General features: G+C 51.6%; 1 protein-coding gene across 1 annotated transcript; it reads left to right on the top strand.

The window, feature by feature from the left end:
• The first annotated feature begins 1,336 nt into the window (after positions 1-1,336).
• LOC135523049 (NADH dehydrogenase [ubiquinone] flavoprotein 1, mitochondrial-like) lies at positions 1,337-16,677 on the top strand. The gene is made up of 10 exons (XM_064949771.1): positions 1,337-1,440; positions 1,576-1,655; positions 1,901-2,071; positions 4,154-4,337; positions 6,163-6,352; positions 6,671-6,883; positions 7,047-7,213; positions 7,302-7,383; positions 7,564-7,709; positions 16,184-16,677. Exons 1-10 carry the CDS (start codon positions 1,348-1,350, stop codon positions 16,277-16,279), a joined length of 1,422 nt encoding a protein of 473 aa, XP_064805843.1. The 5' UTR covers positions 1,337-1,347; the 3' UTR covers positions 16,280-16,677.
• Positions 16,678-18,395: the final 1,718 nt, after the last annotated feature.

Here is an 18,395-nt window from a genome sequence, read left to right as displayed (position 1 = left end):
AGTGACACCTTTCACTCAATAGTATGGTTCCAATATAACCCCTTGTACCACATGAGGAAGTCAGATAAAAGAAAATTGAGGAATAGTAGATATCCATTTGTATGGTAAAACATGTACAATGTAGTGTACATCAATTGAAACCAGCCAGTCACCCATTGTGCTGAAAGTTTTTTTTGTGTTGAGGGGTGTTGCTACCAGCATTTAGAGAGCTTGGTGAGTGAATGAGAGGGAAACATTATGCCAGCTGTGAAGCGTGGTGTTTCTATGGAACTTAATGTCGTTTTATTTGGCTTTGGTGAAGGGATCTGGGGTCTGTTTTGAATCGACCCCACTATCAGGGATACATTTTTGTCTTTCTGTTTCTGTCAGAGATATTAATTCATTTTCCCATCATTTGTTTCAGATAATGTAAAGAAAACAGATAAATAAACAAAGATATATATCCCTGAATGTTTGTTATTTATTTGTTTGACACTAGTGCATGGTTCCATATCCATAGATGGTAGCCTAGGTAGGCCTAATGTATTAGTCTACAGCCTGTTTCCTACTGTATTACATTGTAGAAAATGAGTTGTATCTTCGATCTGTCATTTGGTATCTGAACGTTTTATTTAGTGCATTTATTCATCCAATACAAGGTCAGAGCCGAATTCAAATTCCCAATGCAATAGATTTCCCACAGCAAAAAGTATTCAATTATAGTAGATTATTATTCACAACAAAAGTGTATGCACTGAGTAGGCCTAACTTCTCAGCTGCAGTCTTTCACACACTGTACCCAGATTCACTTCTGCCAATGATGCAGGGAGGAATGTCAACCAGCCTCGACACCGGTGGCTTTGGGTTGTCGCAGGCAGACAGAACGTCATAATCCAATTAGCAGCACTAGTTGAGTTCGCTAACCCAACTAGCTAGCCTGGCCAACAACCGACTGCACTGCTAACTAAACTAAACGTGTGAGTGTTGTGTCATTTTTGAGAACAAGCAGTGAACAAGTCAAGGAGTGAAGCAACAACCCAAAGAGGGAAACCTTTCAGGTTATCAACAACATCATTGGTCATCTGATGGCAGGAAGGTGAATGGAGATTAGTTAGCTAGAACATTCTTAGCAGCACAAAATAGCAGCTAAATCAGCTAATCAAGGCTAATTTATCTGCAAGTGCGCTTTCTAAAATTTGTTTGGCCAAATGTACATATAAGATGCCATATGCTGCTTAAGATATCTTAACTTTATTCAAGTATAGACTTAAATGAGAACTAGGGTAATAAACTCTGTAGCTGGCTAACTGGACTAGCTAGTTTGCTCCAAACAAAGTTTTCTGTTCCAGGATGCTGACGCTACGTCGGATGCTAGCGAGCACAGGTGCGCACTCGGCCGCGGCGCAGCAGTGCGTCTCGCCTCATCTGGCCCAGCGCTACAGCACCGCAGCAAAGCAACAGGTAGCCTTCTATCACCTAGTGTAGTTTAAAACAATTTCTGTTTTCGAGACTAGGCTACAGCTGCCTAGGTCTCCATCTAGCCTATTATCGTTACATAAATTATTATGTTTGTGTGTTTATCTGGGTTGCTCGGAGAATCCAAAGAAGACTAAATTTGGGCCCTTGAGTGATCAAGACCGAATTTTCACAAACTTGTATGGCCGTCATGACTGGAGGTAGTAACATCCCAAACTTAACATCACTGTGCACAGACACACTCTAGATACCATCAAATCTATGCACATACAGTACTCTTCCCTTCTTCACCATCCATAAAGTGTCCTTGTCTCCTTGTTCCCTTCCCTCAACCTACCCGAGAATACATCATATGTGAAAACAATACATACATCAGGTACATAGGAATTATGAGGTGAATGTGGTCTATTTAAAAGGGGATGTATATTTCCCATTGTGTCCCCAGTCTGAAGGGTGCTCTGTGTCGGGGTGACTGGTATAAGACTAAAGAGATCCTCCTGAAGGGGACAGACTGGATCCTGAATGAGGTCAAGGTGTCTGGTCTGAGAGGGAGAGGAGGAGCTGGCTTCCCCACCGGCATGAAGTGGGGCTTCATGAACAAACCCAGCGACGGCAGGTAAGAAAGAGAGAGATTGTGTGTGTACAGTGGGGCAAAAAAGTATTTAGTCATCCACCAATTGTGCAAGTTCTCCCACTTAAAAAGATGAGAGGCCTGTAATTTTCATCATAGGTACACTTTAACTATGACAGACAAAATGAGGAAAAAACATCCAGAAAATCACATTGTACGATTTTTAATGAATTTATTTGCAAATGATGGTGGAAAATAAACTTTTGTTATTGACCAAATACTTACCTCAATACTTTGTTATATACCCTTTGTTGGCAATGACCGAAGTCAAGTGTTTTCTGTAAATCTTCACAAGGTTTTCACACACTGTTGCTGGTATTTTGGCCCATTCCTCCATGCAGATCTCCTCTAGATCAGTGATGTTTTGGGGCTGTTGCTGGGCAACACGGACTTTCAACTCCCTCCAAAGATTTTCTATGGGGTTGAGATCTGGAGACTGGCTATGCTACTCCAGGACCTTGAAATGCTTCTTACGAAGCCACTCCTTCGTTGCCCGGACGGTGTTTTTGGGATCATTGTCATGCTGAAAGACCCAGCCACGTTTCATCTTCAATGCCCTTGCTGATGGAAGGAGGTTTTCACTCAAAATCTCACGATACATGGCCCCATTCATTCTTTCCTTTACACGGATCAGTCGTCCTGGTCCCTTTGCAGAAAAACAGCCCCAAAGCATGATGTTTCCACCCCCATGCTTCACAGTAGGTATGGTGTTCTTTGGATGCAACACAGCATTCTTTGTCCTCCAAACACGACAGTTGAGTTTTTACCAAAAAAGTTTTATTTTGGTTTCATCTGACATTCTCCTAATCTTCTTCTGGATCATCCAAATGCTCTCTAGCAAACTTCAGTCAGGCCTGGGCATGTACTGGCTTAAGCTGGGGGACACATCTGGCACTGCAGGATTTGAGTCCCTGGTGGCGTAGTGTGCTACTGATGGTAGGCTTTGTTACTTTGGTCCCAGCTCTCTGCAGGTCATTCACTAGGTCCCCCTGTGTGGTTCAGGGATTTTTGCTCACCGTTCTTGTGATAATTTTGACTCCACGGGGTGAGATCTTGCGTGAAGTCCCAGATCGAGGGAGATTATCAGTGGTCTTGTATGTCTTCCATTTCCTAATAATTGCTCCCACAGTTGATTTCTTCAAACCAAGCTGCTTACCTATTGCAGATTCAGTCTTCCCAGGCTGGTGCAGGTCTACAATTTTGTTTCTGGTGTCCTTTGACAGCTCTTTGGTCTTGGCCATAGTGGGGTTTGGAGTGTGACTGTTTGAGGTTGTGGACAGGTGTCTTTTATACTGATAACAAGTTCAAACAGGTGCCATTAATACAGGTATCGAGTGGAGGATAGAGGAGCCTCTTAAAGAAGGTCTGTGAGAGCCAGAAATCTTGCTTGTTTGTAGGTGACCAAATACTTATTTTCCACCATAATTTGCAAATAAATTCATAAAAAATCCTACAATGTGATTTTCTGGATTTTTTTCTCTCATTTTGTCTGTCATAGTTGAAGTGTACCTATGATGAAAATTACAGGCCTCTCATCTTTTTAAGTGGGAGAACTTGCACAATTGGTGGCTGACTAAATACTTTTTTGCACCACTGTAGGTGTGTAGGTGTAGTTTATGCTTTCAGTACTAGATTAATTCTCTGATCCTTTTATTGTGTGGACAACATGTCAATTCATGCTGCAAGAGCTCTTATAGGTTGGAGGATATCCTCCGGAAGTTGTCATAATTACTGTGTAAGTCTATGGAATGGGGTGAGAACCACGAGCCTCCTATGTTTTATATTGAAGTCAATGTGACCAGAGGATGACGGAAACTAGCTGTCCTCCAGGTATGCCTTTGGCTCTACTCTACATAGTGCTGTTGAGGCTACAGTAGACCTTCATTGCAAAACATTGTGTTTTAATCAAATATTTGGTGAGGTGAATATATTTAGTATAGTTGTATCTAAAAAGGACAACTTTTTAAATGTCTAACTATTTAAATTTTTCTGAAATTCACTCTCCTTCCTCTCCTGAGGAGCCTCCACTGATGTGTAACATACAGTATCTGTGTCTGTGTATCTCAGACCTAAGTACCTGGTAGTGAATGCAGATGAAGGAGAGCCAGGGACGTGTAAGGACAGAGAGATCATGCGTCACGACCCTCACAAGCTAGTAGAGGGCTGCCTGGTGGCTGGGAGGGCCATGGGAGCCCACGCCGCTTACATCTACATCAGAGGAGAGTTCTACAACGAGTCCTCCAATACACAGGTCAGTTCTACAATACACAGGTCAGTTCTACAACGAGTCCTCCAATACACAGGTCAGTTCTACAACGAGTCCTCCAATACACAGGTCAGTTCTACAACGAGTCCTCCAATAGACAGGTCAGTTCTACAACGAGTCCTCCAATACACAGGTCAGTTCTACAACGAGTCCTCCAATACACAGGTCAGAGTTCTACAACGAGTCCTCCAATACACAGGTCAGTTCTACAACGAGTCCTCCAATAGACAGGTCAGTTCTACAACGAGTCCTCCAATACACAGGTCAGAGTTCTACAACGAGTCCTCCAATACACAGGTCAGAGTTCTACAACGAGTCCTCCAATACACAGGTCAGTTCTACAATACACAGGTCAGTTCTCCAATACACAGGTCAGTTCTACAACGAGTCCTCCGATACACAGGTCAGTTCTACAACGAGTCCTCCGATACACAGGTCAGTTCTACAACGAGTCCTCCAATACACAGGTCAGTTCTCCAATACACAGGTCAGTTCTACAACGAGTCCTCCGATACACAGGTCAGTTCTACAACGAGTCCTCCAATACACAGGTCAGAGTTCTACAACGAGTCCTCCGATACACAGGTCAGTTCTACAACGAGTCCTCCGATACACAGGTCAGTTCTACATCGAGTCCTCCAATACACAGGTCAGTTCTACAATACACAGGTCAGTTCTACAACGAGTCCTCCGATACACAGGTCAGTTCTACAACGAGTCCTCCAATACACAGGTCAGTTCTACAATACACAGGTCAGTTCTACAACGAGTCCTCCAATACACAGGTCAGTTCTACAATACACAGGTCAGTTCTCCAATACACAGGTCAGAGTTCTACAACGAGTCCTCCAATACACAGGTCAGTTCTACAATACACAGGTCAGTTCTACAACGAGTCCTCCAATACACAAGTCAGAGTTCTACAACGAGTCCTCCAATACACAGGTCAGTTCTACAAAGAGTCCTCCAATACACAGGTCAGAGTTCTACAACGAGTTCTCCAATACACAGGTCAGTTCTACAACGAGTCCTCCAATACACAGGTCAGAGTTCTACATCGAGTCCTCCAATACACAGGTCAGTTCTACAACGAGTCCTCCGATACACAGGTCAGTTCTACAACGAGTCCTCCGATACACAGGTCAGAGTTCTACAACGAGTCCTCCAATACACAGGTCAGTTCTACAAAGAGTCCTCCAATACACAGGTCAGAGTTCTACAACGAGTTCTCCAATACACAGGTCAGTTCTACAACGAGTCCTCCAATACACAGGTCAGAGTTCTACAACGAGTTCTCCAATACACAGGTCAGTTCTACAACGAGTCCTCCAATACACAGGTCAGAGTTCTACATCGAGTCCTCCAATACACAGGTCAGAGTTCTACAACGAGTCCTCCAATACACAGGTCAGAGTTCTACAACGAGTCCTCCAATACACAGGTCAGAGTTCTACAACGAGTCCTCCGATACACAGGTCAGTTCTACAACGAGTCCTCCAATACACAGGTCAGTTCTACATCGAGTCCTCCGATACACAGGTCAGTTCTACATCGAGTCCTCCAATACACAGGTCAGAGTTCTACAACGAGTCCTCCAATACACAGGTCAGAGTTCTACAACGAGTCCTCCGATACACAGGTCAGAGTTCTACAACGAGTCCTCCAATACACAGGTCAAAGTTCTACAAAGAGTCCTCCAATACACAGGTCAGACTACCTGCTTGGGCTGGCTGGTGTCAAGTCCTCTCCTGTCTCCTCAACAAACGGGCACACACACACACACACACTTACAGCATGTCCTGTCCACCAGGTGGCGATAAACGAGGCGTATGCGGCAGGGTTGATAGGCAAGAACGCGTGTGGCTCTGGGTACGACTTTGATGTGTTTGTGATGCGGGGGGCAGGAGCCTACATCTGTGGCGAGGAGACGGCCCTCATCGAGTCCCTGGAGGGCAAGCAGGGGAAACCCAGACTCAAACCACCCTTCCCCGCTGACATAGGTGAGGAAATTACCTACCACCTTTGGATTTACCTAAATCTCACCAAAAAATAAACTATCAAAATAATGGTAATATGGTCTACCAAAACCCTAACGGAAAAAACACATGATTTCACATGTGGAAAATGTGTAGTTTCATGTTATCACATGTTGCTTTACATGTTGTCACGTTATCACATTAATTTGGTTCATGTGGTTTTTCCGTAAGGGAAGTGTACATTACATTTCTGACAGTTCAATTGTTTTCTGTATACTGTGAAAATAAATGCTCTTCTTATTGACTTTCTTTCAATGTACCACCTTGTCTTTGGGTCTCCAGGGGTGTTCGGATGCCCAACAACAGTTGCTAATGTGGAGACGGTTGCCGTGGCGCCTGCTATCTGTCGTCGAGGTGGAGCGTGGTTTGCGAGCTTCGGGAGAGAGAGGAATGCTGGGACAAAGCTGTTCAACATCTCTGGTCACGTAAACACTCCGTGCACAGTAGAGGAAGAGATGTCCATTCCTCTCAGAGAACTCATAGACAGACACGCAGGTGTGTGTGTTCGTGCAAGTATTAGTGTGACAAGTTTTCTAGTACTGTCTGTATTTGTGTTACTGTGTGTGTATCCAAGAGTGGGTTTGTGTATGAGTGTGTATATTATAGGTGCTGCTGATATTTGTGCGCCTGACCCTCCTCTCGTCTCTGATTGGTGCAGGAGGTGTGAGGGGCGGCTGGGACAACCTACTGGGAGTGATCCCTGGAGGCTCCTCCACACCCATTATCCCTCGCTCTGTGTGTGATGATGTCATGATGGATTTTGATGACCTCGTTCGCGCAGAGTCCGCTCTGGGCACCGCCGCCATCATCGTCATGGACAAATCTGTAAGAACGCACTCTATTTACTTTATATTGATGAACATTATATTTAAGACACATCAAACTAAACAAATAGTTGCATCTATTCCTCCAGACTGATGTAATCAGAGCCATCGCCCGTCTGGTTGAGTTCTATAAACATGAGAGCTGTGGCCAGTGCACCCCCTGCAGGGAAGGTAAGGAACTACACACTCAGTCTTGATAATTGAATGTCCACCACGGGTTTTGCTCCAACATAAAACCCCATCACACTTCTGATAATCTGATATCTGAGTGCCACAAAAATGACTTGGTGGATAAGTTGATCTCATCTCTCTCTCTCTCCCTATTTCGTTCTATCCCCCCTCCCCCACCAGGAGTGGACTGGATGGATAAGATGATGTGGCGGTTTGTGCGTGGCGACGCGGCCAACTCTGAGATTGATATGATCTGGGAGCTGAGTAAACAGATCGAGGGCCATACCATCTGTGCCCTGGGGGACGGAGCTGCATGGCCTGTACAGGTGAGACTACTGGGGGACGGGGCTGCATGGCCTGTACAGGTGAGACTACTGGGGGACGAGGCTGCATGGCCTGTACAGGTGAGACTACTGGGGGGACGGGGCTGCATGGCCTGTACAGGTGAGACTACTGGGGGACGGGGCTGCATGGCCTGTACAGGTGAGACTACTGGGGACGAGGCTGCATGGCCTGTACAGGTGAGACTACTGGGGGACGGGGCTGCATGGCCTGTACAGGTGAGACTACTGGGGACGGGGCTGCATGGCCTGTACAGGTGAGACTACTGGGGGACAGGGCTGCATGGCCTGTACAGGTGAGACTACTGGGGGACGGAGCTGCATGGCCTGTACAGGTGAGACTACTGGGGGACGGGGCTGCATGGCCTGTACAGGTGAGACTACTGGGGACGGGGCTGCATGGCCTGTACAGGTGAGACTACTGGGGGACGGGGCTGCATGGCCTGTACAGGTGAGACTACTGGGGGACGGGGCTGCATGGCCTGTACAGGTGAGACTACTGGGGGACGGGGCTGCATGGCCTGTACAGGTGAGACTACTGGGGGACGGGGCTGCATGGCCTGTACAGGTGAGACTACTGGTGGAAGTTGGCTGCATGGCCTGTACAGGTGAGACTACTGGGGGACGAGGCTGCATGGCCTGTACAGGTGAGACTACTGGTGGAAGTTGGCTGCATGGCCTGTACAGGTGAGACTACTGGGGGACGGGGCTGCATGGCCTGTACAGGTGAGACTACTGGTGGAAGTTGGCTGCATGGCCTGTACAGGTGAGACTACTGGGGGACGGGGCTGCATGGCCTGTACAGGTGAGACTACTGGGGGACGGGGCTGCATGGCCTGTACAGGTGAGACTACTGGGGGACGGGGCTGCATGGCCTGTACAGGTGAGACTACTGGGGGACGGGGCTGCATGGCCTGTACAGGTGAGACTACTGGGGGACGGGGCTGCATGGCCTGTACAGGTGAGACTACTGGGGGACGGGGCTGCATGGCCTGTACAGGTGAGACTACTGGGGGACGGGGCTGCATGGCCTGTACAGGTGAGACTACTGGGGGACGGGGCTGCATGGCCTGTACAGGTGAGACTACTGGGGGACGGGGCTGCATGGCCTGTACAGGTGAGACTACTGGGGCACGAGGCTGCATGGCCTGTACAGGTGAGACTACTGGTGGAAGTTGGCTGCATGGCCTGTACAGGTGAGACTACTGGGGGACGGAGCTGCATGGCCTGTACAGGTGAGACTACTGGGGGATGGGGCTGCATGGCCTGTACAGGTGAGACTACTGGGGGACGGGGCTGCATGGCCTGTACAGGTGAGACTACTGGGGACGGAGCTGCATGGCCTGTACAGGTGAGACTACTGGGGGACGGGGCTGCATGGCCTGTACAGGTGAGACTACTGGGGGACGGGGCTGCATGGCCTGTACAGGTGAGACTACTGGGGGACGGGGCTGCATGGCCTGTACAGGTGAGACTACTGGGGGACGGGGCTGCATGGCCTGTACAGGTGAGACTACTGGGGGACGGAGCTGCATGGCCTGTACAGGTGAGACTACTGGGGGACGGGGCTGCATGGCCTGTACAGGTGAGACTACTGGGGGACGGGGCTGCATGGCCTGTACAGGTGAGACTACTGGTGGACGGGGCTGCATGGCCTGTACAGGTGAGACTACTGGGGGACGGGGCTGCATGGCCTGTACAGGTGAGACTACTGGGGGACGGGGCTGCATGGCCTGTACAGGTGAGACTACTGGGGGACGAGGCTGCATGGCCTGTACAGGTGAGACTACTGGTGGAAGTTGGCTGCATGGCCTGTACAGGTGAGACTACTGGGGGACGGGGCTGCATGGCCTGTACAGGTGAGACTACTGGTGGAAGTTGGCTGCATGGCCTGTACAGGTGAGACTACTGGGGGACGGGGCTGCATGGCCTGTACAGGTGAGACTACTGGGGGACGTGGGCTGCATGGCCTGTACAGGTGAGACTACTGGGGGACGGGGCTGCATGGCCTGTACAGGTGAGACTACTGGGGGACGGGGCTGCATGGCCTGTACAGGTGAGACTACTGGGGGACGGAGCTGCATGGCCTGTTCAGGTGAGACTACTGGGGGGGACTGGGGCTGCATGGCCTGGGGGACGGGGCTGCATGGCCAGGTGAGACTACTGGGGGACGGGGCTGCATGGCCTGTACAGGTGAGACTACTGGGGGACGGGGCTGCATGGCCTGTACAGGTGAGACTACTGGGGGACGGGGCTGCATGGCCTGTACAGGTGAGACTACTGGGGGACGGAGCTGCATGGCCTGTACAGGTGAGACTACTGGGGGACGGGCTGCATGGCCTGTACAGGTGAGACTACTGGGGGACGGGGCTGCATGGCCTGTACAGGTGAGACTACTGGGGGACGGAGCTGCATGGCCTGTACAGGTGAGACTACTGGGGGACGGGGCTGCATGGCCTGTACAGGTGAGACTACTGGGGGACGGGGCTGCATGGCCTGTACAGGTGAGACTACTGGGGGACGGGGCTGCATGGCCTGTACAGGTGAGACTACTGGGGACGGGGCTGCATGGCCTGTACAGGTGAGACTACTGGGGGACGGAGCTGCATGGCCTGTACAGGTGAGACTACTGGGGGACGGGGCTGCATGGCCTGTACAGGTGAGACTACTGGGGGACGGGGCTGCATGGCCTGTACAGGTGAGACTACTGGGGGACGGGGCTGCATGGCCTGTACAGGTGAGACTACTGGGGGACGGGGCTGCATGGCCTGTACAGGTGAGACTACTGGGGGACGGGGCTGCATGGCCTGTACAGGTGAGACTACTGGGGCACGAGGCTGCATGGCCTGTACAGGTGAGACTACTGGGGGACGGGGCTGCATGGCCTGTACAGGTGAGACTACTGGGGACGGAGCTGCATGGCCTGTACAGGTGAGACTACTGGGGGATGGGGCTGCATGGCCTGTACAGGTGAGACTACTGGGGGACGGGGCTGCATGGCCTGTACAGGTGAGACTACTGGGGGACGGAGCTGCATGGCCTGTACAGGTGAGACTACTGGGGGACGGGGCTGCATGGCCTGTACAGGTGAGACTACTGGGGGACGGGGCTGCATGGCCTGTACAGGTGAGACTACTGGGGGACGGGGCTGCATGGCCTGTACAGGTGAGACTACTGGGGGACGGGGCTGCATGGCCTGTACAGGTGAGACTACTGGGGACGGAGCTGCATGGCCTGTACAGGTGAGACTACTGGGGGACGGGGCTGCATGGCCTGTACAGGTGAGACTACTGGGGGACGGGGCTGCATGGCCTGTACAGGTGAGACTACTGGGGGACGGGGCTGCATGGCCTGTACAGGTGAGACTACTGGGGGACGGGGCTGCATGGCCTGTACAGGTGAGACTACTGGGGACGGGGCTGCATGGCCTGTACAGGTGAGACTACTGGGGCACGAGGCTGCATGGCCTGTACAGGTGAGACTACTGGTGGAAGTTGGCTGCATGGCCTGTACAGGTGAGACTACTGGGGGACGGGGCTGCATGGCCTGTACAGGTGAGACTACTGGTGGAAGTTGGCTGCATGGCCTGTACAGGTGAGACTACTGGGGGACGGGGCTGCATGGCCTGTACAGGTGAGACTACTGGGGGACGGGGCTGCATGGCCTGTACAGGTGAGACTACTGGGGACGGGGCTGCATGGCCTGTACAGGTGAGACTACTGGGGGACGGGGCTGCATGGCCTGTACAGGTGAGACTACTGGGGGACGGAGCTGCATGGCCTGTTCAGGTGAGACTACTGGGGGACGGGGCTGCATGGCCTGTACAGGTGAGACTACTGGGGGACGGGGCTGCATGGCCTGTACAGGTGAGACTACTGGGGGACGGGGCTGCATGGCCTGTACAGGTGAGACTACTGGGGGACGGGGCTGCATGGCCTGTACAGGTGAGACTACTGGGGGACGGGGCTGCATGGCCTGTACAGGTGAGACTACTGGGGGACGGGGCTGCATGGCCTGTACAGGTGAGACTACTGGGGGACGGGGCTGCATGGCCTGTACAGGTGAGACTACTGGGGGACGGGGCTGCATGGCCTGTACAGGTGAGACTACTGGGGGACGGAGCTGCATGGCCTGTACAGGTGAGACTACTGGGGGACGGGGCTGCATGGCCTGTACAGGTGAGACTACTGGGGGACGGAGCTGCATGGCCTGTACAGGTGAGACTACTGGGGGATGGGGCTGCATGGCCTGTACAGGTGAGACTACTGGGGGACGGGGCTGCATGGCCTGTACAGGTGAGACTACTGGGGGACGGAGCTGCATGGCCTGTACAGGTGAGACTACTGGGGGACGGGGCTGCATGGCCTGTACAGGTGAGACTACTGGGGGACGGGGCTGCATGGCCTGTACAGGTGAGACTACTGGGGGACGGGGCTGCATGGCCTGTACAGGTGAGACTACTGGGGGACGGGGCTGCATGGCCTGTACAGGTGAGACTACTGGGGGACGGAGCTGCATGGCCTGTACAGGTGAGACTACTGGGGGACGGGGCTGCATGGCCTGTACAGGTGAGACTACTGGGGGACGGGGCTGCATGGCCTGTACAGGTGAGACTACTGGGGGACGGGGCTGCATGGCCTGTACAGGTGAGACTACTGGGGGACGGGGCTGCATGGCCTGTACAGGTGAGACTACTGGGGGACGGGGCTGCATGGCCTGTACAGGTGAGACTACTGGGGGACGGAGCTGCATGGCCTGTACAGGTGAGACTACTGGGGACGGGGCTGCATGGCCTGTACAGGTGAGACTACCTAGGGATGGAGCTGCATGGCCTGTACAGGTGAGACTACTGGGGGACGGGGCTGCATGGCCTATACAGGTGAGACTACTGGGGGACGGGGCTGCATGGCCTGTACAGGTGAGACTACTGGGGGACGGGGCTGCATGGCCTATACAGGTGAGACTACTGGGGGACGGGGCTGCATGGCCTGTACAGGTAAGACTACCTAGGGATGGAGCTGCATGGCCTGTACAGGTGAGACTACTGGGGGACGGGGCTGCATGGCCTATACAGGTGAGACTACTGGGGGACGGGGCTGCATGGCCTGTACAGGTGAGACTACCTAGGGATGGAGCTGCATGGCCTGTACAGGTGAGACTACTGGGGGACGGGGCTGCATGGCCTGTACAGGTGAGACTACTGGGGGACGGGGCTGCATGGCCTGTACAGGTGAGACTACTGGGGACGGGGCTGCATGGCCTGTACAGGTGAGACTACTGGGGGACGGGGCTGCATGGCCTGTACAGGTGAGACTACTGGGGGACGGGGCTGCATGGCCTGTACAGGTGAGACTACTGGGGACGAGGCTGCATGGCCTGTACAGGTGAGACTACTGGTGGAAGTTGGCTGCATGGCCTGTACAGGTGAGACTACTGGGGACGGGGCTGCATGGCCTGTACAGGTGAGACTACTGGTGGAAGTTGGCTGCATGGCCTGTACAGGTGAGACTACTGGGGGACGGGGCTGCATGGCCTGTACAGGTGAGACTACTGGGGGACGGGGCTGCATGGCCTGTACAGGTGAGACTACTGGGGGACGGGGCTGCATGGCCTGTACAGGTGAGACTACTGGGGGACGGGGCTGCATGGCCTGTACAGGTGAGACTACTGGGGGACGGGGCTGCATGGCCTGTACAGGTGAGACTACTGGGGGACGGGGCTGCATGGCCTGTACAGGTGAGACTACTGGGGGACGGGGCTGCATGGCCTGTACAGGTGAGACTACTGGGGGACGGGGCTGCATGGCCTGTACAGGTGAGACTACTGGGGGACGGGGCTGCATGGCCTGTACAGGTGAGACTACTGGGGGACGGGGCTGCATGGCCTGTACAGGTGAGACTACTGGGGGACGGGGCTGCATGGCCTGTACAGGTGAGACTACTGGGGGACGGGGCTGCATGGCCTGTACAGGTGAGACTACTGGGGGACGGGGCTGCATGGCCTGTACAGGTGAGACTACTGGGGGACGGAGCTGCATGGCCTGTACAGGTGAGACTACTGGGGGACGGGGCTGCATGGCCTGTACAGGTGAGACTACTGGGGGACGGAGCTGCATGGCCTGTACAGGTGAGACTACTGGGGGACGGGGCTGCATGGCCTGTACAGGTGAGACTACTGGGGGACGGGGCTGCATGGCCTGTACAGGTGAGACTACTGGGGGACGGAGCTGCATGGCCTGTACAGGTGAGACTACTGGGGGACGGGGCTGCATGGCCTGTACAGGTGAGACTACTGGGGGACGGGGCTGCATGGCCTGTACAGGTGAGACTACTGGGGGACGGGGCTGCATGGCCTGTACAGGTGAGACTACTGGGGGACGGGGCTGCATGGCCTGTACAGGTGAGACTACTGGGGGACGGAGCTGCATGGCCTGTACAGGTGAGACTACTGGGGGACGGGGCTGCATGGCCTGTACAGGTGAGACTACTGGGGGACGGGGCTGCATGGCCTGTACAGGTGAGACTACTGGGGGACGGGGCTGCATGGCCTGTACAGGTGAGACTACTGGGGGACGGGGCTGCATGGCCTGTACAGGTGAGACTACTGGGGGACGGGGCTGCATGGCCTGTACAGGTGAGACTACTGGGGGACGGGGCTGCATGGCCTGTACAGGTGAGACTACTGGGGGACGGAGCTGCATGGCCTGTACAGGTGAGACTACTGGGGGACGGGGCTGCATGGCCTGTACAGGTGAGACTACCTAGGGATGGAGCTGCATGGCCTGTACAGGTGAGACTACTGGGGGACGGGGCTGCATGGCCTATACAGGTGAGACTACTGGGGGACGGGGCTGCATGGCCTGTACAGGTGAGACTACTGGGGGACGGGGCTGCATGGCCTATACAGGTGAGACTACTGGGGGACGGGGCTGCATGGCCTGTACAGGTAAGACTACCTAGGGATGGAGCTGCATGGCCTGTACAGGTGAGACTACTGGGGGACGGGGCTGCATGGCCTATACAGGTGAGACTACTGGGGGACGGGGCTGCATGGCCTGTACAGGTGAGACTACCTAGGGATGGAGCTGCATGGCCTGTACAGGTGAGACTACTGGGGGACGGGGCTGCATGGCCTGTACAGGTGAGACTACTGGGGGACGGGGCTGCATGGCCTGTACAGGTGAGACCTCTGGGGGACGGTGCTGCATGGCCTGTACAGGTGAGACTACTGGGGGACGGGGCTGCATGGCCTGTGACTACTTGTGTCAGAGGTTAGATAGAAACAGGTGAGTCTGCTGGGGTCAGAGGTTAGACAGGTGAGACTATTGGGAGTTGGAGAAACATTTGAAGTAACACCCTAACCTCCTCTCGCTCCTCCGTTCTCTTCCTTGTTTAGGGTCTGGTTCGCCACTTCCCTCACTCCTCCCTTCTCTTCCTTGTTTAGGGTCTGGTTCACCACTTCCCTCACTCCTCCCTTCTCTTCCTTGTTTAGGGTCTGGTTCGCCACTTCCCTCACTCCTCCCTTCTCTTCCTTGTTTAGGGTCTGGTTCGCCACTTCCCTCACTCCTCCCTTCTCTTCCTTGTTTAGGGTCTGGTTCACCACTTCCCTCACTCCACCCTTCTCTTCCTTGTTTAGGGTCTGGTTCACCACTTCCCTCACTCCTCCCTTCTCTTCCTTGTTTAGGGTCTGGTTCGCCACTTCCCTCACTCCTCCCTTCTCTTCCTTGTTTAGGGTCTGGTTCGCCACTTCCCTCACTCCTCCCTTCTCTTCCTTGTTTAGGGTCTGGTTCGCCACTTCCCTCACTCCTCCCTTCTCTTCCTTGTTTAGGGTCTGGTTCACCACTTCCCTCACTCCTCCCTTCTCTTCCTTGTTTAGGGTCTGGTTCGCCACTTCCCTCACTCCACCCTTCTCTTCCTTGTTTAGGGTCTGGTTCGCCACTTCCCTCACTCCTCCCTTCTCTTCCTTGTTTAGGGTCTGGTTCGCCACTTCCCTCACTCCTCCCTTCTCTTCCTTGTTTAGGGTCTGGTTCGCCACTTCCCTCACTCCACCCTTCTCTTCCTTGTTTAGGGTCTGGTTCGCCACTTCCCTCACTCCTCCCTTCTCTTCCTTGTTTAGGGTCTGGTTCGCCACTTCCCTCACTCCACCCTTCTCTTCCTTGTTTAGGGTCTGGTTCGCCACTTCCCTCACTCCTCCCATCTCTTCCTTGTTTAGGGTCTGGTTCGCCACTTCCTCACTCCTCCCTTCTCTTCCTTGTTTAGGGTCTGGTTCGCCACTTCCCTCACTCCACCCTTCTCTTCCTTGTTTAGGGTCTGGTTCGCCACTTCCCTCACTCCTCCCTTCTCTTCCTTGTTTAGGGTCTGGTTCGCCACTTCCCTCACTTCCCTCACTCCACCCTTCTCTTCCTTGTTTAGGGTCTGGTTCGCCACTTCCCTCACTCCTCCCTTCTCTTCCTTGTTTAGGGTCTGGTTCGCCACTTCCGTCCGGTCATGGAGAGCCGCATCTCGGAGTACCACAAGAAGAACCCTGCCAGAGAGGCTGACATTGAGGTGATCTGAGACAGATATCAGACTGAGACTAAACTCCCTGCTCCTAACATGCTGATCTTATCACTCCTCACTTCAAATCATTTCCATTGCTCAATTGCTCCGCTTCCGTTTTATTGGGTATTTACTGTATGTTAATGAACCTAGCACCTATTCAATACCGACCCACTTTGTTTGTTTTCATGCATGGTTGTTATTGTGTTCATGTATTTATTCATTTCATGTATGTACTTCAGATGACCTCTGAATATGGGGCGGCAGGGTAGCCTCGTGGTTAGAGTGTTGGACTAGTAACCGAAAGGTTGCAAGTTTGAATCCCTGAGCTGACAAGGTACAAATCTGTCATTCTGCCCCTGAACAGGCAGTTAACCCACTGTTCCTAGGCTGTCATTGAAAATAAGAATTTGCTCTTAACTGACTTGCCTAGTAAAATAAAGGTAAAAAAATATATATATATAGATATATATATATATACAAGGAAAGTGCACACACTAATAAAGTTTAATCAATCTGGTCTTGATTTTGTTGTTTTCTGTAGCCTACTATACTTTTATCATCTACAAACATCAAAAGAAGAGAAGAGGGGAGTCACTTTACATCATGTTTAATGACAGGTGAGAGGAACATTTGGGTGAATGCCTGTAGCTACCCAATGTAGACATGTGAGTTAATGCATGTACAGGTGTGTAAGTAGTACCTGTAACTGGGCTGTATTTGTGGTGACATTAGTGCAGTCCAGAGTTATTTCACTATCAGAAAAAGATCCCATCCTTCTTTCTAAACCAGCATGGAATGCCACTTCTGGTCTGTCTGAACACAGGAGTGCTGTAATAATGTAATATGCTATATAATATCAAATGTATTTATATAGCCCTTGTTACATCAGCTGATATCTCAAAGTGCTGTACAGAAACCTAGCCTAAAATCCCAACCAGCAAGCAATGCAGGTGTAGAAGCACGGTGGCTAGGAAAAACTCCCTAAACCTAGGAAGAAACCTAGAGAGGAACTAGGCTATGAGGGGTGGCCAGTCCTCTTCTGGCTGTGGAGATTATAACAGAACATGGCCAAGATGTTCAAATGTTCATAAATGACCAGCATGGTCAAATAATAATAATCACAGTAGTTGTCGAGGGTGAAATAAGTCAGCACCTCAGGAGTAAATGTCAGTTGGCTTTTCATAGCCGATCACTGAGAGTATCTATGTTATATATATATATCTTATATTCAGCTCCTTCAATTGGCTGTCACTCTGCCCTCTAAAGACAAAATCATATGAAAATACTTTCTGATCCATACTGAATAAAAAAGAAATTATCCAGAATGTTGTAATCAGTGGGATCAATTGAACAGCCTCCATTACCTGCATTATCTGTCTGATCCTCCACCTCTGTCTCACTGGCTGTCACTGGCCCCCATGGCTGACAGTTCTGTTGCTTGGACTAGAATTACAGGAAATATATATACAGTGTTCAATCTGATAGAGAATAATGAAAACACAATTCTGTAGATATTTTCCGTCGTGGTCTCAGAGCACTTCGTATTATTCTGTACGTATATTCCAAACCCTCCATTTAGAATGATATGATAAATCCCCTATGGTATGTGTTAATCCATCATCCATTTCATATGTTATGAATTCATACAATATGTTCCGAATTGCAATTCATACAATTTGTCACAAATTTGCAAAACGTAAGAAATTGTAAAACTTATGAAATGTTACTAATTCCAATTTGTTGTTGCTAACGTTAGCTAGGTGGCTAAAGCTAACAATAGCTAGCACTAGGGGTTAGGAGAAGGATTAGCTAAAAAGGTTAAGTTTAGGATTAGGGGAAGGATTAGGCTAGCATGGTAAGTAGTTGCAAAGTAGCTACAAAGTAGTAAGTAGTTGCTAAAATGCTAAAGTTGTCCGTGATGGGATTCAAACCGAAACCTTTCAGTTGTTAGACATTTGAGTTATACATACACCTACCCATTCACCCCAACCAACCACCCTCCTTTAATCTTTGCCTTAAGAAACCTTCTAGCTTATGTAACCATACCAAACGTAACATATACTAATTTGAGTGTCCCAGATATACATTTACTGTGTTGCATCTACTGTCATGGCCAAAAGTTGATGAAGCA

This window comes from Oncorhynchus masou, chromosome 30 (genome assembly GCF_036934945.1).
Source record: "Oncorhynchus masou masou isolate Uvic2021 chromosome 30, UVic_Omas_1.1, whole genome shotgun sequence".
Lineage (NCBI taxonomy): Eukaryota > Metazoa > Chordata > Actinopteri > Salmoniformes > Salmonidae > Oncorhynchus > Oncorhynchus masou.
The sequence above is the reverse complement of the archived record's forward strand: the minus strand, read 5'-3'. Positions and strand labels throughout refer to the sequence as shown.

Coding starts and splice junctions, on each gene's coding strand:
- LOC135523049 (XM_064949771.1), top strand. CDS start 1,348: ATGCTAGCGAGCACAGGTGCGCACTCGGCCGCGGCGCAGCAGTGCGTC. Junction 1,656..1,900: donor TATGGCCGTCATGACTGGAG/GTAGTAACATCC, acceptor TTGTGTCCCCAG/TCTGAAGGGTGCTCTGTGTC. Junction 6,353..6,670: donor ACCCTTCCCCGCTGACATAG/GTGAGGAAATTA, acceptor TTGGGTCTCCAG/GGGTGTTCGGATGCCCAACA.